The following is a 22685-nucleotide window of genomic DNA, read 5'->3' on the forward strand; positions in this document are numbered from 1 at the left end:
CCCGTCAGCAATGCATGTCAGAGGGGGGAGGGATGAAGGAGCCAAAGACTAACACCATGAGTGAAGCTTGTGGCCCAAGGCCCATCATGTTTTCCTTTGCAAGTAACTGCTGGCAGGACTCTCCCTTGAGCCCAGACCTGGCACAAGGGGTGCTGGCCCCAACATGAGCTCTGCTGCACTGCCCTGGAGAAAGGGCATCCAAAGAGGTGATTGAAGCTGCTTTGTAAACTGAGACTGATTAGACACCTAAAAAAATAAACATATTCAATCACGTTCAAACACACTGAAAAAATCAACATGTACAAGATTTCGGAGAGGGCAACAGTTCCACCTACGTTTAAAAAAGCCTGTATGCAAATACATCACCCTTTTTTTTTTTTCTCCTGACTCTTTGCCTTAGGAATGGGCCAACAAGGAAGTTTCTGAATTATCAGGAGAAATATTTTCATGTGTGAAAGGTGAGATGACAGATGAAGTCACATTTTAAAAGTGTATAGTTACTCGCTACACGGACAATAGTGCCCTTTGCTGGATTTTTTTGGAGGCTGGACTGGTTTGGCTGCAGCAAACGTGTGTTTATCATGGGCTTTATCACCTTGTTTCTTGGATAGGACTTTAGTGCTGAGCTTTGTGCTGCACAGCTGGTTTTACTATGGGTACCTGAGCAACATCATTCAGATAAGGTAGAGATTTTATCACCAAGTTGGTAGGCTTGGGTTTTTTTAGGGTTCTTAGTTAAAGCAAGAAGTGTTACCTGCTCTATTTTGGTTTTTTTTTTTTTTTTTTGGAGGGTGGTGTGGTGGTCTGTGGAAACACCTTAAAATAAAATTTCTGTCAGAATTTCAAGGATTATGTAGCAAAACCCGATGAATGTTGGTCTTGCCTTTTTCTTTCCAAAATAGAATATTTAATCTATTAAGTAACTACTGTGCTGAAGCAAAGAACATAGTTCAAGGAATATGTAATATATTTACACTATGGTTACGCACACCTATACATGATATGTAAAAAGATTGTCTCTCTCTCCTCTCAGTAGTCTTAAAGCCAAAGAAAAGCAATCTTTCAACAAATGTTTGAAAGGGCTTACTTCTACTAAGTGTTACTGATAATTCTGTTTACATTTGAAACATTTCCCATTACATTACAACCACAAATGCAATTTTTAATGTATGCAATTGGGAATATCAATTTATCAATCAGTAAAATGTTTTCAATTCGTAGGAAATGGAAACCCCTGCTCAGATGTACTTTATAAAACTAAATAAAATGTCAAAAGCTACAGAATGTAATTGCTGGGGTTTTTCTGTGTGTCATGGGAAGGTTAAAAATGTTAGTGGAAACTGTTCCTGTGTGAGAAAAGGACAGTAATTTGTACTGCTGCTTACCTTCCCTGTTACTTATTTGGTACCTCAAATTGCAAAGCGGGGGCCATGTTTTTAGCTTATTGAAAAGGGGAAGAATGTCAAAAAGGGGAAAATGCAGGTTTCTTTGTGTATCTAGCACATCACTGAATCATACCAGCTGAGTCATATTCCCAGCATTATTTAGAATTAGATTCAAGCTGATTCGCTTATTCTGCTGGCTGTTGTCATATGGGACCAAGTGCATTCATCTTTCTTGCCCTTTACTGTTTAAATAAAGACCCCCACTGCTTTCTTTTCTCAAAACCTCATCTTCAATCTAATAAACTATTCCACTGAAAGAAGAAAAATACAAGGCAAGGCAACACGACTCATCTCCCTGTTGAGAAACGGGGGGAAAATGCAACCGCTGCACTGACACATGCCGAGACCTGAAACAGTCCTAATGCACAACCTTGTTCTCCACCTCACTGCACCTGATGCAGTTACATCTTCCTTATTATGGTGAGCAAAACCCACATAAACCTAGACTGGCCCTCTTTGATTGTCCTGGATCTCATTTCCTCTTCAGCGGAGCCATCTCAAGATGTGGGAAATGCAAAATCCCCATTATAAGCAAACACATTCATTTTGATAAAACTTTCGTCACTAATGGAGAAATAGAACATGTCAAGATGAATAACGTTGGTAATTTTTAAGTTATTTCTACCTGTTTATTTATGCCTAATTATTTGCGAAGGGGACAGAACTCTACACTGGAAGAAGACAGCCGCCTTGCAGAGCACTCAGCAACATATTTGTGATTCTGGTGGCATGTTAGCGATATAATACCTATGGAATGTGCATCTCAAAAAGTTTGACAATTACATGCACGTCTATTTTCAAAGAAATCCTACATTTGGCTACCTTTTTTTTCCAGGCAAACAGCTGTTTTGCTGGCAGTTTCAGTCTTGTCATATTTAACTGTGAAACTGTTGAAGTTAAACTGCATAACACGTTGTGGAAAATTCAGCAGCAATTTATCTTTAGCATATGCTTGTCATTTCTTTAGGTGAAAGTTTTTCCAGCATTTCTTGTTCCCTTGGACTACCTTCTAAGTTTTTCATCTCTGGATCTATTCGCTATGAAGAATTTAAAATCTTTGGAAATGAAAGGGTAAGAAATTGGAATGACAAAATAAATACAAAATGCAGTAAAGAGAGATGATTTTAATTTCTTACCGAATTCTTCTTCTCCATCCTGGTCATCTATTAAGGCTACCGAGACTCCCAAATCCATGCATTTCTTGCTATGTGCCTTTGATTTCATATGTTTGGTTAAATTTCCTTAAGAAAAAATGAAAAAAAAAATCTGTTCTCTGACTATATGATTGTACACAAATATATACCCAACATGTCTGTATCTTATTCAGCTACATTTGTTATCACCTGTAAAATTTGATTTCACACTTGATAGAACCTTGCCCTTCAATGAAAGCTGTTAAGGGCTGAAGCTGATTCACCATCCAGAACGTCTCTGGCTACATCTCATGAAGCTCTTTACTGAGATCACAGAATCACAGAATCAGGTAGGTTGGAAGAGGCCTTTAAGATCATCAAGCCCAACCATTACCGCAGGACTGCCAAGTTCACCACTAAGTGTATCACTGAGGGCCTCATCTACACAGTTTTTTTGAACACTTCCAGGTACACTGATTCTATCACTCCCCTGGGCAGCCTGTTCCAATCCCTGATCCAATGCCTGATCGTCCTCTCAGTGAAGAATTTCTTCTGAATATCCAATCTAAACCTCCCCATGTGCATGAGGTTGTTACCTCTTGTCCTATCACTTGTTACTTGGAAAAAGAGACAAATCCCCACCTCACCAGAACCTCCTTTCAGGTAGCTGTAGAGAGCAATAAGGTCCCACCTAAGCCTCCTTTTCTCCAGACTAAACAACCCCAATTCCCTCAGCCATTCCCCATCAGACTTGTGCTTCAGGCCCTTCAACAGCTTTGTTGCCCTTTTCTGGACTTGCTCTAGCACCTCAAAGTCTTTCTTGTAGTGACGGGCTCAGAACTGAACACATTATTTGAGATTTGGCTTCACCAGTGCCAAGTACAACGGGATGATCACTGCCCTGGTCCTGCTGGCTACACTATTGCTGCTAGCTACACGATTGCTGCCAGGATGCTGTTTGCCTTGGCTGCCTGGGCATGAGCTGCTCATGTTCAGCTCTGTCAATCAGCACCCCCAGGTCCTTTTCTGCCAAGCAGCTTTCCAGACACTCTTCCCCAAGCCTGTAACGTTACATGGGGTTATGGTGACCCAAGTGTAGGATCCCTCACTGAGCCTTGCTGAACCTCATACAACTGTCCTCAGCCCATCGATCCAGCTTGTCCAGATCCTTCTGCAGAGCCTCCCTACCCTTCAGCAGATAGGCATTCCCAGCCAACTTGGTGTCATCCACAAATTTACTGATCCCCTCATCCAGCTCATCAGTGAAGATGTTAAACAACACTGGCCCTGACACCAAGCCTTGAGGGACACCACTAGTGATCAGTCACCAACTAGATGTGATGCCATTTACCACTACTCTTTGGGCTCAGCCAATCAGTTTCCAACCCAGTGAAGAATCCACCTATCCAGGCCATGAGCAGCCAATGTCTCCAGGAGAACACTGTGGGAGACAGTGTCAAATGCTTTACTTAAGTCTAAATAGACAATGTCCACAGCCTCTCCCTCACCAACCAGGCAGGTCACCTTATCATGGAAGATCAGGTTGCTCAAGCAGGACCTGCCTTTCATGGACCCATGCTGACTGTACCTCGTCCCTCTGTTTTCCAGCACGTGCTTTATCATCTCACTTAGGATCATCTGCTCAGTGACCTTCCCTGGTGCTGAGGTCAGTTCAGCACTCTTGAGTGTAACCCATCTGGCCCCATAGATTTGTGTATGTCTACGGGGAGCAGGAGGTCACTAACCACTTCTTCTTGAATCATGGGAACTTCAATCTGCTCCCTATTTCTGCAAACCAATTCAGGGAACCGAGTACCCTGAAGATGGCTGGTGTGACTATTAAAGACTGAGGCAAAGGCAGCATTAAGTACCTCAGCATTTTCCTAATCCTCAGTCACTAGGTTTTCTCTAGCATCCAGTGAGGATGGAAGTTCTCCTTGGCCCTCCTTTTATTGCTAATATATTTGTAAAAGTACTTTTTATTATCTTTTATGGCAGTGGCCAGATTTAAGTTCTGTCTGTGCCTTTGCCTTTCTAACTTTCTCTCTACATAACCTAACAATACTCTTTTGCTTTTCATGAGGTAACTGTCCCTTCTTCCACAGGTGATAAATCCCCCTTTTTTTAATCCTGAGTCCAAGCAGTTCAGCCAGGCTGGTCTCTTCCCTGCCTGCTCCTGGCACCCTGAATTACTTGAAGAATAATTCTGCCAACCAGTGTCCTAAACAGGCCCAAGTCAGTCCTCTGGAAGTCTAAGGTGGAGGAATTGCTGACCGCCTTCTTGACTTCTCCAAAGACTGAAAATTCAATCATTTCATGATTGCTTTGCCCAAGACAGCCTCCAACCATCACATCACCCACCGGTCCTTCTCTGCTTACGAAGATCAAATGTAGCCAGGCATTTCCCCCAGTTGGCTCACTAACCAGCTGGGTTAGGAAGTTATTTTCCACACCTCCAAGAACCTCCTGGATTGTTTCTTCTCTGCTGTGTTGTACTTCCAGCAGACATGGTAGATTTAAGTCCCCCATGAGAACAAGGGCAAGTGATCATGGAACTTCTCCCAGTTGTTTGAAGAACGCTTTATCCATAGCTTCATCCTGCCTGGGTGGTCGATAACAGACTCCTACCAGGATATCTGCTTGGTTGGTCTTCCCTCTGATCATCACCCACATTCACCCTTCTCACAACACTGAGTTCAAGGCAGTTGAGGTACTCCCTGACATACAATGCAACTCTACCACCTCTTTTTCCTTGTCTATCCTTTCTGAAGAGACTGTAGACATCCACTGCAGCACTCCAATCATGCAAATAATACAACAGGATGGAAATCCTAGACGATGATGCATTTTGCATGGGTGTACAAGATCCCTCATTTGTTTATGGCAAAGTATAAAAATGGGTGACTCGGTCTTCAAAGTCATGTAGACAGAAAACTATCGCATGAAACTGGAAGTTCATACCTATCTTGAAGCTCTTTTAGCATTTGATGGATTCTATTTTTACTGTCATAATTTTCATTGCCAAGCTAAATAAACATGTTAATTTTATTCAAAATCAGTTCATGAACATATTTGATCTGAATCTCAGAAGTGAATGGCTAACTGCTAAGGGGCCCTGCAAGCTGCTTTTCCCTTCTTTGAAAAGGCAATAAAGCAGCAAATAGAATCAAGAAAAGGTTAAGGGTAGATCAGAAATCTGTAAATTACAATATTTGTGCAATGTACGCTATTACACGTAACTGCTCACTTTATACTTAAATTTCCTACTGTCTTTCAAAAAAAATACTTGAGATATTTCAATTGGAGAAATACAGTGGTGGAAATGGCAGCTCTTCCCTGGTTATGGAGTACTTTATTCCTGCTTTCAAATTAAGGTAGTCATTCACCCCAAATTTCAAAGTAATTGTTATGAAGCTATATGAATATATTAAGTCACCAACAGCAAATTTCCTGGCTTTACATACTGCATGAATTTACTGGGTATACTATCCTGTCATGAAGTCTGTGGTTTGCCAAACATCAAGCACTCAACTGTGTGACTGACTGTGCCAGCAGTAATAGCAACAGCTAGGCACAGCAACTGCAGAAGAGGAAGTGAATACAAGTATATGCTACAACTGAAACCAAGGAGAATTTCAATGGGCAGAACTTAATTACTCAAACTTGGACAGCATGCCTACTCTGCAAAAGCCATAATCAGAATTTACTGGATTCACACTCTGGAATTTCATCTTAAAAGCAGCATGATGACCCAGTCTGTCAGGATGCAGTGATACGTTTTAACACATGTAAAGACTATCCATCCCACTTTCTGCAGCACTGGCTTATTTCTTGGAAGTTTTCCACCCAATTGCTGAGCAGTCTTGAACCCACTAAAAATACAAATGTTTCCGAGGTTACTGCTGGGGGGATTACTGCTAAATGATGTTGAGAGCCAAGAAAAAATTTACTGCTTAGAATTTTTTTGCTGAAAGTATTTTGGCTGTGAACTTCTCTGGTCTGTTTCACTTCTCTTGAGTCCTAGATCTACCACTGCTTAAAATACCACCTGCGTAAACTAGGATGAATTTAAGTATCTGGTGTAAACAGGCTTCAAAAAGTAGGGATCCATCTTTGGGTCTTAGAAAGTCAAGTGGAAAGTGAACCTTGTCCTTCAAAGACATTTTAATATAGTAATTCAGTAAAGGCCAATTTCTTTTTCAGAGCAGTAAGATAAGTGCCAACAGCAGTACAATATATGTCAATCTCATACCTCCAAAAGAACACTGCTGGGGACTTCAAATTCTGTGCTCCCATCTTTATCTAGGATGGGCAGCTAACCAGCTCACTTGTGTTCCCCTGACTTTCATCATACTCCTATAGGATTTCCCTTTTCAACTCCAATTTCTCACCCACCATGGCATGCCATGGTTCATTCATGTAAAGATGTGAATAAACATATCTGAATAAACATACATAAGACAAAGGAAAAGAAGGAAATCAGAAACTACAAATATCTGAAGTACTACACAAAAAACCTCCACAGAAAGACAACTTCTTTAGCTCATGGATAGCTAAATGGGAAAAGATAAGAATTATACTTTAAAGTAGAAAGAAAAAAGGGGAGAAATATACACAGAAAAGTACTCCTACCTTTAGTTTTGAATGAGAAGTTGCAGTAATTGCAGTGGTAAGGACGGACATCTGTATGTGTGCGAATATGCTTCTTCAGCATGCTGGGTTTCTTGCAACGTATTCCACATTCTTCACAGATATATTTTCCTCTCCCTCTCCCCCGAACATACACATAGTCTTCATTTGACTTGTACCTAACAGTACCATAAGAGTAAAGCAATCAGTTGTAATGGGAAAATGATTCTAGTTAGAAACCCTAATCTACCAGAATTTCATATAAATAAATATGATAGATGAAAATGAATGTCTGTCAAAACCAATTTTGTTATATTTCTGCTCAAATTCTGCATTTATTTGTTAACTGTCTTTCTAGACTTTTCACTAGGTAACCATGGACTTGTTTAGGAATAACATTACATCGTTTTTAAGAAAGGTACTACCTGATACTAAGCATTCAAAGATTTCAAATTTCCTCTTTGCAACACAGGAACATTCTTTTGAAAAGTGCCAGCTCTTGGAAGCAGGTTTGGGCACCATGAAGATGCTTTAAAAAGGCACTTTTGGGACTCTTTGAGGCACTGGATACAGAAAAGGAACAACATTAGTTATGACAATAGGAAAATCTTTGTAATTCCCTACTAATATACTCTGGACTCAGTCTATTTAGTCTCTAGATGGAAAAAGTCACTGTGGTTCAATTGCATCGTTCATATCTTTGCTCAAGGATGCCAAAGGTGGTGCTTAGCTTTTGTGACCTGGTCCCTGCAACATTTGCATCTGAGCAGAGACACATAGCAATGTTTTACCTGGGCAGCTGGTAATGGCTTAACTGCTGGTTTAGACTGGATTCAAACCAGGCACCAATAAATGGAAAGCCCTAGAGCCCACACAAGTTACAAGAATAATAAAATATACACCATTTGTGCTCATAGTTTTTAGATGTGTCACTGGCACTCTTCTACTAGAAAACGTGTTTTGTAAGATGTACATAGCACAACACTGTGGCTAACAACTGTTATTCGTATCAGGCAACTGATTTAAAGTATTAAGGTGCATGAGCAAGGGCTCTCAGTAAATATTTCCATGGCACTTTTCAAATCAGGAGTTCAGCCTGTGAATGCCACAGCGAACTGCCAGACAGAGACTGCTGCTTAGTCCCCGACTATATCCTCTCCGGCTACAGTTATACAACCATACTGCAGAATAGGTATTATTTATCATGTAAGAGAAAAATAGGGAAATAATTTACATCTATGGCTGTATCCAGCTGCCTTTACTGCTGATAAATGTTCATCCTCTAGAAAAGAAAATTAATTGCATTGCCTACTGTTCTTTATTTCATTACTCCTCCTCATAACTCTCATGGCTCCATGCTTCTGGTGACTTTCCATTTTTCTTGGAAACACAAACCAACATTCACAGACCACAATATGGGAATGGCTGTTTGAAATAAATCACTCAGGAAGTAACATCTCTGCAAATTCTAGAATCAGGGGAAAAAATATCTTCCCAATGATATCTAGCATACAAAATACAATACTTGCCCTCCATCAAAAATTTTAACTCTTCTTGGTTCAGTTTTGATAAAGGAGTTTTCTTTGTCATGCTCAGTGCTTGATTCAGAGTTTTCCTTATTGCTGAATTCAGTGGCAGTCAGTTTTTTTCTACTTAATGCTCGCTGAAAGAAAATGAGATATGCATATCATTAAAATGAGTATCTTTCATAAGCCATTCAAACCTGCAAGTTATGATGAATAAAAGCATCATAAAAGCCACAATTACAATAACCTATTCAAAAATATTAAGATACATGAAACAAAAAGTATCTTTTGCTTAACTTTTCTACTGTGCATTGACTATTTGTGTGGACTGGTAAATCTGTATGGAGATTATGGCACTGTAGGAAATCAGGAATGTTTTGAATCTGCAATAGGAGGTATCTCTTCTGGGAAGATGAAGGTGATGCTTTCCAGTTCACAGATAGCCTTCTTTAGAGAGAAGATGCTTACAGTCAAACCCAAGTGCTTTCTGAACATCTACAGCTTCACTCCTTTGCCCTCAATGTGGCAACTGGACTGCACAGATGAGGCTCTGCAGCTGCATGATACATTACTCCCCACAATTTAACAAAAAGGGGGAAACTTCAGTGTGCAACCAGTTACCCATGCCTTTTCCCCACTTCTCAAATCTTGATGTTTCAGTATTGCAATCCCAGCGACAGATGCCCTCTGCCTGGTGTCTACCATAGCAGGGCAGGTCTTCCCTGACTGCTTTCCATCCTATCTCTGCAGGTCTCAGGTCTCACCCACCAACCTACAACCCAGCAGCATCTCACGGCTGGCAGAAGCTGCTTTCCCACAGCACAGTAAAGAGGAGAAGGGTGGGAAGGAGGGGTGTACTGAGGGAAGATACTAATAGGTAACATTTCTGATTGCTAGTATTTTGCAAAAAATACACCTGTTTTAGTGTGGAAATTTACTGTTCCCAATTTGCTGAGGTTATAACAGGGGCTTCAGAACCTTTCCAAAGCAGGACTCCACACTTAATTTCCACTAGCAGACCAAATTACACGAAAAAGCATACCAGTTGTCTAGGAGAACAAAAATACATTTTTCCATCTCCCCTGATTATTAATTAAGGAATTGGGAAAAAAATAAAAAAAAGGATGAGTTCCCCCAACATTTGCCAATTAAAATCTACTACTTCCAAGTCTAGGGTATTTATAAAATGGGCAACAATGAAGGAACGACCCAATTAGGCAGGAATTATTACTGCTGTATTTATAAACTGTTCTACCCACGTAGCTGGCATACTAACCACATTTGCTCATATTGATAAGTGAATAAAATGATGAGAGGTAAAAAAAAAGTCTGGCCTTATGTTTTCTACTCATTATAAAATGCTGTAAGCTTGCAAACTCTTGGCAAGAGGAATGACTTCACTGGCTGACTTAAAATGACTGATGAATTACACTGGTTGTTATCTATATTGCAGGGTGACATCATTCTGGCACCCGATCCTTGCCCATAGTCCACCATGCAGCCTCAGCCACTGCCTTTACTTCCCACCTGATGGGGAATGTGGCTGATGAGGAATACTGATCAGGGGAAAAGCATCTTATTTAATTCAAAACCCTTGGAATCTGCACAGGCTGCAAGTACCACTCCAATTTGAATGCGTTCATACAGCCTTCTGACTGATTTGGGCTGGAATTTAAAATATCTGAGCAGTTCTACCAAAGCACACATGACAATTCTGCCTGTGTGTAGGAAGAAAGAAATTTCACCCTGCATGTTTTAACAGCATTCATACAAGTTGAAAGGAGATGATGTTCTGGATGAGAATTATCAAAAGTGGAGCCTATTCCAGTAATTGCAACTCAGCCATATTGTAATTCCTCTACTCTACTGGCACACGAAATGCTTTTGTTTCCACTGCAAAGAAAAAGTAGCAGGGTGACATTTGTAATTTAACAAGAGTAGTGGACAATACAGAATATGTACAATAAACCAAATACCACACAAATATTCCCAGCAGCTAAAATTCTGCAATCTTTAAATGGCTAATCTTACAATCCTAAATACTATTACCAGATTTAATTTTCAAGAATGAAATGACAAAGGAAAAAGAAATTTGGCCCACTTTGTTATACAAATTATAGTGAAACTGTGTTATAATAAATTGTATATTAACTTAAGCACATAGAGTGAAAAAACTAACACAAGGCCAAATACCTCTGGATTTTCTCCCCACCCCCTTTTTTTTTTTTTAACACATGTTTACATACAGACATAAGATAGCCTGACATAGGTGTTTAAATTGCTATGTACCTCCCACTCATTTACTTTAATTTACTGGTTATATGCTATTTTAGCAGTTCTTTCAGTGTCTTAAAGATGCAAAATGCTGCTATAACAGAGATGCTCTAATACAAACACTGATTTCTGTTATAGAAATCTACAGAAATGCTAATTCACAACATAAAAAAGAAGTTCTTTCATTTTTTATGAGAAAAAAAATGCAAACTGATGCTGAAAAGGACTTGGGTCCTCTGCAAATTTTAAAGAGCAGCCAGTCTCTAAGGAGCATGGATTTCTTATGTGGAAATCCTTCAATATACCTCACCTAAAATCCCCCCCAGCCCCACATGTACTGGTGGAAAGGGCAGAAATACAGCAGCACTGTAAAATGTCCCTCTCCATGATTACTTATGCTTTCGGTTTCTAACACAGTCCTCTCTTCTCCCATAGAGACAAGGACCATGATTCATTTCTACTTTACTCATTTTGCTCCAATTTAACTCCACTGCCTTCAATTACTGGTATAAAAGTGGAAAAAAACCCGGCTCTTAGGGCTGCCCAGAGACCAGAGTTCAATTGATACTCCTGGTACTTTACAGCATCCCTCGGAAAAAAAACCCACCATGCTTGTAGCCTGAATCATCAAAGTTACAAATTTCAGATTAGAAAATTCATTAAACATTTTTCCCATAGGCAAACAGCCACTTGAGGAAACGTTTTTAATGTCTTTAAGCTTTTACTAGTTTACACATAAGAATCTTCTGCATTTAACTACTTTCCAGTGGTGAAGTGAACTGTTGTGGCACACCATCCAAGAAAGCAAAGCTTTCCAGTTAGCAGATACTTTCCATTCTTGAGACTATTCTTGCCTGAAAATCTTCACCCTGGAATGCTGCCCACACTAGTGAGTTGCTTTAGAAAGGGAAGCAAAGGGCTTGAGAAAAGCTCCTGATACAACACAAACGATTTCAGGTGAGGACAACTGGTGAAAAATAATAATAAATAAACAGAACAGTGAAATCAAAAGAGCAGGGAGATATAAAAAGCCTTTTTCATGCAGGGTGAACCTCCTGTTACATTTGAACATGCTGCACTCCTTCCAGGAGCTTCTTTCACAATTACATTTTGTGGTTTTCCTTTGAATCACTGGAACGTGGCAACTTCACCTATTGCCTCTGACCAGTGAATTGTGAAGAGCAAACAAAGTGCCAGGGTTCCTCATTGTCTGCATTTTGTTCACGTCTCTTAATTTTGCACACAACTATTGCTGAGAATTGACTTTTTTGTGACAGTGATTAATGGTGGTTACAAAGAAGCACGGGATCTCTGTAAACATGACTTAGTTCTGGGGGAAAACCCAGGAACAGCTCAGCAACTCACGTAATCTTGGTGAGATGATCAGCCCCACGAGCAGAATATGCCAAATTGTTCTGCAAAGTCGTATGCCAGTGATAGAGAATGTGAGGCATAATAGTGCTGTGTTTTTATTATTATTTATAAATTGGATTACAGTAGCATTTCAGGCTGTTTGTCAACTCAGGGTTAAAATGTGCAAGCCACTTGAGCAAACAGTACCCCCAGAGGCTTGCAATCTAAACTGTGGTTCCTGAAGGAATTCAGGACTCCGCTGAGGTTTTAAGCAGGAAATCAATCTTTCTTTTTCTTTTTCTTTTTTTTTTTTATTATTATTTGCTAATCTGTTTGTGGTTTTGTTTTGGTTTTGTTTGTGGTTTTGGGTTTTTTTGCGGGGTGTGGGTTGTTTTTTGTTTGCTTGTTTTGAAATGGAATACTTACTGACAAAAGGACCTCCAATGATTTCCATCCTCAGTCTCAACCAGGAAAAAACAGAATTACTGAATGAGAACTGAATGAGCAATTTCCATTTTTACTTTCTTTAAACATGGCTTCTATGAGGAAGCTTCCAAGTTGGGTCGGCTACTCCATTACCAGGTCTAACTAGAGACTGGTAATGCAGGTGTATTTTAACAGCATCATCACCACCAGCATTCTGGACAGCAGCTGAAATCCTGCTGCCTGAGTCATTAAAAGAGAAGCAGACAAACTCTGGAGGTGTTAGGTCACAGTACCCATCAGGTCTTTGAAATTTTTCATTTCTGCTGTCCCATACGTTGCTCATACAATCTGAGATGCCAATTAAACTTTAATTGGTGCTTTCTTGCTGCTTTTTTTTCTTTCATAATGGCTCTAAGTAAAACCTGTAAATCAGCCACAAGCAGAGCTTAAGAACTCTTCATTTTCACCATGCTCATATCCTTCATTCAAAATGTCAGCAAGAAAGACTAAAGAAAGATTAGTAACTGTGGTTCTTTTGTGGCAGAAGCACTGTAAATGTACCTGACAGCTGCCTATTATCGCATTTAAGTACTCCTAGAGTGTTTAAAAGGCTGCTGTCAAAATATTTTTCAAAATATTATCCATTATTTATATTCTAAACTGAATTTGTTTGTAGACAAAATTTGCTCTTTAAGAGGCACGCTGTAGCTTTGTTATCAGAGAATTTCTTCTGAAACACTGTTCTTTAAACATAAACACGAGCCAATGACACAACTGATGTGGGACTTGCCTTAGAATCACTGAACTTCATACAATGAGAAAAGCTAAACCTTTGAATCTTTTTTTCTTTCTCTTTTTAATTTAGCACTACTTAAGTTCTTTATCTATCCAAATGTATGAGGGAGCAGGCTGAAAAAGGTAGTAAGAGTTTAAACAAAGGCAGCAGGCTAAAATGGAACCAATAATGCAGTTTAAATACAGTACTAATACAAAGCCAATAGCCTGTATATACTTTCTGCATGAAACATTACAGATAAAGTTTTGACCTCCAACTGAATGTTAGTAATGTCTCCCACCGATTTCAAGAGGACCAGGTTTAACTCTAATGGTCTTCTGGCCTTAGGGATTTCAGTGCATCTTTCTGACTATAATTCTGAAAAGAATTCTCCCTCTTACGCAGTTTCTCATCCTATTGCTCTTTTCCCTACTGATGACTTTGTACCTTAGGAAAACATTTCGCAAACACAGAAACATCCCAGGGTGACCTCTGACAGCAAGCCTTTGTCACTCATCATCCACAGAAATAAGTGTCTTTTCCCAAGGCTGTGGTATGTCTCCTCTAGAACAACTGCCGGCCCTATGGACCCCAATTCCCAGCCCAATGCCCGGGAAGTTTTGCAGACTGCAGGAGTAGGACAAGTTACAACTGCTTTAGCCATTCACAAAACCATTTCTATAGTCTGAAAGATTCTGCAGAAAGGGAGGTCCATGGCAAATGCCCCACTTTGGCCCCCTCCAAAGAGAATTTCGCCATTTAAGACACCATCAGAAGACTGTGAAACTGCTGTATGTTTCAGAAAGCTTTATGGCTTCACTAGATGGGACAATAAAAGCTAGTACTGGGTCCATTAAATAGACATGAACACCTGCTGCCATACTAAAGGGCAAAAAGCCACCTTTACCCATTCCCAGAGGCAGTTCAGTCACTAAGAAACATCAAATCCAGTGCGTACCAGCACAGCTTTAGTCCTGTCCATAACAAAATTGTTCCGTGAGTGAAATCCTCATCTCACATGTGCAGCCCCGAGACAGCTAAGGAAATAACAAGTGACTAATTTGCTTTGCCACATCTGACTCCAGAATGACGTAGTATGGGTCACAAACATTGCCCAGAGTATATGCCACTGTGCAAGATTTAACATCATCTTTGGAGCCATATGGATCCAAGGAGCTGTCAGTGGTTTTATGGTAGCTGCAGTTCTGTTTTAAACTGTGTTATTTTTGTCATTATTTCACACTACCAATTAACCTAAGTGGGAGAAAGGGAAATGATACACTGCTTCGCTCACTGTTATATCAGTGATGGTGAAGAATGTTTTCATGGTGTACCCGCGGACAGGTTCAGGCTGAACACTCATAACAGAAAATGCAAGCAGACTTTTAAGGCAAAATATGCAATCATGATCTTAAATTCACCTGATTTAAGTTATAAGTTTTTTAAAAAATACTTAGAACTATTTTTGTTCTACCCACTGCATTTAAACAATAGCCAAACACATTCCTGCCACAATAAACACTTCACATACAGATTTAAATCCAGGAATTAATTTTCATGAAAAGCAGTAAATCCTTATGAACAGGTTTCTTAACAGAATTAGTCAGGATCTTTTTAGCAGTTTCATTCAGCATAACTAAAATGAATAAGCGCATATACTATACATGTCAGGCATGTTACAGTCTCTAAAATATGAACAAGCGTGATTTCCAAAACAAATCCTTTTTAAGTGATCAGTATATATCGAGCATACCTTATGTACCTTGGTTAAGCTGTTCTTCCACTTGCTGGAGTAGACCAATACATCAGCTCTGGGATGAGTAGTTCTTGCTTGAGTGTACAGTGGTTTTTCAACTTTTTGTTTTGAATTGAGGAGGGAGAGAGCTACCTTTGTTGACAAACCAAGTGGATTGGGGTTGTTGGGACTAACGGTCCACGTAGAGTAGGCTGAGATTTTCTGATCGTTTTGCAGCAGATGCAATGGTTTTCTCTTCAAGAGATAGCACCAGGTAAAACTTGTTGTGGTCTTGAGGCTTGGAAACGACAACCTCTGCAGCTCTCCTGCATTCATCACAGCCAGCATAGTTACAACAGGCTTTGCTTGGCCATGGCTATTGATGTGCTTGCTCTCATTACTGTTACTTGGGGACTTTCTTTCTTGACTGCTACTTACAGCCTTGAGAAGAGAACTCTGATTATTCACTGGAGACAATTCAGATGGTTTTCTAACTACAAACACGGGTGATGCTGAAGACCTAAGGTCTTCAGATTCTGGTGACTCTTTTAGAGTTTCTGAAATGCCAGTGTCAGATGAGTCACGGTCAGGCAACAGTAGGTCAGAAGGACTAGCTTTGCTGCTTTTTTCATGCTGTGCAACATCATCAGCATCCAAGAGGTGATTTTCAAGAGGCTCTGTGGTGCATACCTGTCTTACCAAAACTGGTTTCTTTTGCTTACCAGTAGGGTCACTGGATCTAATGTTCAGTGACGGCAATGGTCTAGCTTCTGTCATGCAGGCAGCTCCACTCTCATCTTTCACACGTTTTTGCTGGTTTTCCATGGCAATATCTAAACTGTTGGCTGGGGAAAGCATTCGTTTACTTGAAGCTGTAGCTTCTGGTTGAGGGAAGAGTCCGCTAACTGGCACTTTCTGAATAATATTCAAAGAGCTTGACAAAGATGAATTTCTGGTTCCACTTTCTGCTTTTGAATTTTCAAATTCAAATGAATTTGGCAATGTCTTCTGATTATCTTTGTGAGATTTTGGCAGCTGAGCTTTGTCTTCAAGCATTGGCACTGTCACATTTGTTTTGCAAACAGATTGATTTACCTGATCCTGGGTCACTAAAATGTGAGGAAGGGGTGTAACAGTTGCAAAGCCATAGGATGGCATACTGCTGTGAATACGGACGGGAACCACAAAAGGAGGAATCTGATGTATTTGACTGCTGCAGTTATTTGGGACAATTTGCTTTAGAGGAGGCACAGAATATGGAGTAGACATGTCAGGCAGTTTAGTCTGCAATTCAAAGGAGGATACATTCTGGTCCACCCCAACTTGACTTGGAACAGTCTGAGTCGATAAAGTATTTTTTAGCAATTTAGAAGAGTACGGCTGACCTATATGCAATGTTTTAACTTGTAGTTGATACTTCGGAGCAAAACAATCCTTTTTTTCATTGGGGTGACAAGAAAGCATGTATGTGCTCATCTGTTCCTCTTGGGCCGATGTTTTAGTTGATGGCTGGGAAGGCTGATGTGTTGAAGGTGGTTGTCCTTGCTTGCTCAGCACATGATCTACAGGCTGCTGAACCGAAGACAGGCTAACAGGATTACAATTCTGAAGTGCTGAGGGAAGCCTGGAGTGAGTCTGTGAATGCTGAGTACTTGAAGGAAACTCCACAGAAGATTTGCCAGAGGTCTGCAAACTGTGCAATGGCACTGTGGGTACATCCGTAGCATGAGCTGTCTGAAATGAAGTTGATTTACCTTCTGTCTGATGATTTTCTGGAGAAATATTTAAAGATATTTGCCTCACAAATGGCCCCCTCCTCCTTTCTAGCAGAGGCACATGTCCAGTAACTCCATTTGCAGATGATGCTTTTGGAGTGGCTATCTCTACGAGCGAGGCAGGTTTTGATGAAGACATGCTTCCACAGTCAAAAGACTTACTCCTGTAGTCTACAACCTCCATCGATGGCTGTGTGCAGCTGATCTGCTCCGAGGCGGCACGTCTCATTTCCCGGTAATGAGGTCCAGGCACAACCAGTGCATGTGAGCCAGCGGGAATCATGAGGAATTCTGATGACTTGCTAACAAGCTCTGCTTGGGAAGGGTTCTCAGACTTCAAAGTTTCATCTTTGTCAAGTGAAGCTGAGAAACTGGAGGCATGAGACAAGCTACTTTCCCGACTTAAACTTCTGGAAAGCGTGGAGTCAATGCTTGATTCGGTAGATGAATGCTCCATTTCAGCCAAGCGAATTCTTTTCTTCTTTGGTGGCAGCTTTTCTGTTGGCAATTTTGATAGTGTTTCACTGCGCTGTGGCCAATTAAACCTTTCTGTCTTTTCTGGATCGCTGCATTGGTTATCTTGGTCCCTGTCTGGTTCTTCTGTGACCAGTATTTCAGGAACCTGGATGTTATGCTGGCGAACAAGTCTTGAGGGCTGAAGTGGTGTGCTTCTCTCATTAGAAACTATTTGGCTCCCTTGAACTTCCCCTCTAGGTGCTTCTGATGATAGGGGTTGACGATGCTGGGGAGTATTCAGAGGAGGGTGTCTATCTTCTTGGATTACAATCGTATTCAAAGAACGGTGCTTTGCAATATTGTTGGGGTCTTGAGAAGAAACTGGTGACACTCTTTCAAACGTCTCCAATTTCTCAAATGAGCTATTTCTGCTCAGTGAATTGGTGTGCTGTATTACTGAGATGCCAGTACCTTGTCTTTTCAACTCCACCTTTTCTTGCACAGCTGAACTCACCTGCTTTTCAGTGTGTGGAGCCATCTTTGGCTCAGGTGTCTGATCTGTGCCTCGACCCACAAGCTGCATTTGGGAACTCTGAAGTAGAAGGCTGCTTGGCTGTTGGGACCCTATCACTGTTGTTGCACTGTGTTTTGACAGATTGGAAGAACTTGCTGGCTTCCCTTGGCCTTCTGTATTCTTTGATAGTATGCTCGTATCATTTTGCTGTGGGTCATCATCATCACCAACACTTTTCATTTTCCTTCTTTTCCTTATCTGGGGTGTCTGTTCCCAGACACCAGTTGAAGTAGTGACTCTGTAGTGTAGAATTTGAGGCTGTGTGCTGTTTGGAACAGTTTTATGCTCAGGCTCTCGGATTGCTGCTTTAGTTTTAGGTCCATGCAACTCTGAGCAATAAAATTTCTTGTGGTTTTCAAAGTTTTCCAGTTTTCTGTATCTGTTTCTGCAGGTTTCACACTCAAACATTGTTCCTCGCACCTGAGGGGACTTCTTTGTTTTTTCTAAATTTGATCCCTGTGCAAGGGACTTGCTCCTTTGCAATAATGATTCATTACATCCCAGATAACTTTCTTCTACAGATCGCACTGGTCCAAGAACTTGGCTTTCACCAGTTGAAGAATCTTCTATTGCTGCCTGTCTAACAAGGGTCCGAGGATGTCCACCTTGGTTCAGTGGAGTAGCAGGTCCTGATACAAAAACATCATCATATAAAGAGCCAATTTTATCATCAAATGACTGACTACCTCGAAGGGGATGAGAGGGAGGTATTACATGTGGAGGTACTGCTGAGTAACTGGTTGTAGGCATGGAATTACTTCGTGTTATAGGTAAACAGTCAAGGGATGGTACAGAAAGAAGAAAAACTTGCTTTGATTTTTCAGTGGGTGTGAAAGGAGACTTTGGTATATCAGAGCTTGAGCTAGTTCTTCTTCCCATGGGTTTTAAATCGAACTGGAAAGAATCCTTAAATATGTAGGATTTTGGTGAATCTATGCTTCCTCTTCTCGAAAGAGATGTTCTTCTTGGTTTCACGCTATCTAGCTGTTTGTCATCCACAACAGCTTCATTATCAGAAATCAACTTTGAGATACGTTCCTCAAGAGTTTTTGTTGCCATGGGAGGTCGCATTTGGCCAGAGAGAATCAGATTTTTTTCAGCACAAACAGTTTGCACCACTGATGCTACCACGCCACTTGCTCGTGGCACACAGGGCACATTTTTATTTGAATCTTTCTCTGAAGTCAACAATCCTCTTACAAAAGGAGCTGGTGGGCTCATTGTTTGATCAGCACTTTCAGAACGAGAGAAATAACCAGAATCAGTACTACCTAAACTTCTAGGGCTCAAAAGGCATTTTCCTTGCTGATCTTGGGAACCATCGGTTGCCTGCTGTCTCTGGAGCTGAGCATGCACCACTCCTACTGCAGATCCCACCTGTTCCTCTAGTAGGCCCATTTCTACTTTCTGCTGTTGCTTTATGTCATTCTCCTTCAATGAGGCTGTATGTGTTGACTGAACAGTTGTCACTTTAAAATCTCCTTTTCTCTGTGCTGCAGCAAGTTCGGGTGCTGGTTCTGTTACTTTTGGACTATCAGCCCTTAATGGAGAAACATTCACAGGATGAACTACTACTTTCGGTAATGCTGCCCTTACTTGAGGTTCTGTATCATGTAATGAAGAGTCACCTGGTATACAGTCTGGGTTGCTTAATGGAATAGGGCTTCCTTTCTGCAATGGTTCTGCACTCGAAATGACTTTCGCTATTTGTGCAGGTTCCAGTTCTTGATCATCTTGTCTTTCATCAGCAGTGCCTTCATCTTCACTTTCACCGCTTTCTTCCACATCTGAGTGAATGCTAAGTGCTTTTTCCGGGTCATGAGATAAGAAAAGGCCAGCTGAATCTGGTTGTAGCACAAGCCCAAGTTTGATAGCATGTGCATGAGATTTTTTGTGCTTGTAAAGATTGCTTTTGGTTTTAAATGAAAACCCACATGTCACACAAGGATACGGTCGCTCTCCAGTATGGGATCGGATGTGCTTTTGGAGAACACTGGGCTTGGCACAGGCTCGATTGCAATACTCACAGACATATTTCCCTAGCTTTTTAGGCTTCTGGTCTTTCAAGAGGTTGCATATTTGTTCTACACCATGGTTTACAACTGATGCTATCTGGGCTGAATTATACACGGGACCTATAGGCAAGTGTGTTGAACTCGATGTGCTAATTGACAAAGGTGTAGATGAAGTAGCTACTAGCTGGTTTTGAGAAAAAACCTGAGTTACAGTGGAAGATGAGGTGTGGACAACAGATGAAGTTACTGCTATGCTGTATATCTGCTGGAGCTTGGGGTTTTCTTGACTCTGCTGTTGCACCAGTGATCTAGTGAAACTTGGACACATAACAACCTGGTGATTTTGTTGACTGGTCTTAGTAGTCAAGTCTTGTGAATGAGAAACTGACTGGCCCTGTGCTTGTCCAGTCTTGGCTGTTGCTGCTACATGCACATTGTTTAACGTAGACGGGTAATAGTGAGGTCCAGCTGCAAACTCATGCTGTGACAAAGAAGACTGATTTTGGACGCTTATTATATTGGATGCGAGACTGGAAGAGGTGCTTACAGTTTTATTTGGTCTCAGTTTCTCTATCTGCATCCCATAAGGGGGGCACTCTTGTGCTAAGGTGTTCAGTTCAGGCTCCATAGCTTTTAATAAGACATCGAATGCAGTACGAGTACATGGGGATGAGATACTGCAATCAGCAAAGTTAATACATTCATTACTGTCAGTCTTTGTTTTACTTGATGAGGAGTTTGAGAGAGACTTCTTTTCTGGAGAGTTCAGTTGGTTTGCATCAGTATTCTCTACTGCCTGCCTACCCAAATCTGAGGACTGATGTGCCAACGAGAGTTTTGTCTGCACTGATGTCTCAGATTTGGTTGTTTCAACACTTATGTCACTGCTAAGAGCTCCCCCGTTTTGTTTGGTACACTGATTTCCATTTTGCATGGGTGGGTGATCCTGTGCTGTGGTGTGTTCGGAGGCATCTGGAAGAGCTTTTAGTAGTGAAGGGTCTACATTTTGCTTAACCTTGGCTTCAGCAGGGCTCCTCAAAGGCGATTTTGGTATTTTTTTTAGATGGTTTTCAGTCACAATCTTTTTTCTTTTCACACCTTTAATTGCATCCTGGGTGCCTCTAGTACCAGCATCGGTGATTTCTGTTAAAACACAAAGAGAAAAAAGAAAATGCAAATCGAACAATGCAGTATATTTTTATTTATACTATTTTATCATCTTTAAGTTTCAACAGTGAGCCCTGGAGCAACAGGACTGTCCATCTCTCCTGCCTCCAATATCCTTTTTTAATAGTAAAGGTATCTTAGTGAAGATCTATTTTGCTTTCATCTAAAAAGAACAATACTTTCAAACTGATACTGTAAGGGATTACAAAAGTAATTCACTATAGGAAAAGCGTCAAAGGAAATGCAAGAAAAGAAAGGCTACTGAATGAATATTTTAGCATTTAGAGCAACTCCTTGTCAGATAAATTAAAAAAGAAACCTCTGTCTTGCACTCGTTTAAAAATTCAAATCATTATAGCAGGAAAATAAAAACCCAAGACTCAAATCTGTTTTCATGCTGTATTTGTCACTTTTTCCATCTATATGTTGCCACACTCAAGGAATGAAGACAACTTCCTCATGGTTATATTTGTAAGTAGATTTATCATGGAAATGGCACAACCACCCACACCATCTGTCAAATACTGTACTTCAGAGCTCCAATTACTGAACTTCAATAGCATTTCAGATGAGCAACTACGGTGGATGAATAAAATCAGTCACACCTAAATGATTTTCTATTTGTGCATCATGAAACAAAATAAGCTAAATCTTAATTATTTCATTACTAGCTACACTTGTTGCTGATTTTAGGCAGGTAAGCATGCAGAGTTTCAGGGCTGCCGTGAAGAACACATGAACTGGGGTATTATTCAGCAGAATAATCCTGTAGCACATACTTATATTCGTACAGAATACAATTTTCTCTATAACAAAAAAAAAAACCCATATAGACTGAATTTCAGTGTTGATACTTACAAGCTTGTTTTTTAATGGATACCTGATGTTACACACCTTTGTTTATCTCAACAGAATTAGACTTAGTCTGGTTGGTTTATTTATTTATTACTTCTTTCTTAACACTCAGTTATAGGTACTGCCTCAGCTAGCATCACTGGTACTGCAGAGGAAGCCAAACATTAAATAGACATAAATCCATTTTCTTAAGCTTTTACAACTAGCTTATTAGGCTGTTTGTTAGTCAAACCCATATTTGTCTGATTGCCAGTATTCTAAGCAAAGGAAGAAATTAATGTGACTATAGAGCTGATGTCTCTGAAAATGTTCAGCTGCATACACATTTTGGGAAGCAGTAATGAGTAACTCCATGTGGTATGTTTACCTAGCATAGAGTTACTCAGCAACAGAGGTGTATGTGCACTTCTAGGTAAAGAACAGCCCTAAGACAACACATAAAGGGACAAAGTTCTCACAGTGAATTTCACTAGAAAGAAAGTGGAGAAAGCTCAGACTTCCAGTGCCTATCAACCCTATGGACCTCTCTGAGTGGCATGAAGACTAT

General features: G+C 40.5%; 1 protein-coding gene across 1 annotated transcript in view; it reads right to left on the reverse strand.

The window, feature by feature from the left end:
• The window catches only part of HIVEP1 (HIVEP zinc finger 1), a 110361-nt gene that overhangs the window by 11553 nt on the left and 76123 nt on the right, over positions 1-22685 (reverse strand). Inside the window, exons 4-7 of the mRNA XM_061346501.1 lie at positions 15324-21259; positions 8737-8870; positions 7211-7386; positions 2582-2686 (exon numbers count right to left, since the gene is read on the reverse strand). Of these exons, the coding sequence (XP_061202485.1) occupies positions 2582-2686; positions 7211-7386; positions 8737-8870; positions 15324-21259 (6351 nt within the window). The remainder of the gene's footprint in view (positions 1-2581; positions 2687-7210; positions 7387-8736; positions 8871-15323; positions 21260-22685) is intronic.

This window comes from Neopsephotus bourkii, unplaced genomic scaffold (genome assembly GCF_033783945.1).
Source record: "Neopsephotus bourkii isolate Nb327-2 ecotype Australia unplaced genomic scaffold, CSIRO-AGI_Nbou_v1 NB_272, whole genome shotgun sequence".
In the NCBI taxonomy this organism is placed as follows: Eukaryota; Metazoa; Chordata; class Aves; order Psittaciformes; family Psittacidae; genus Neopsephotus; species Neopsephotus bourkii.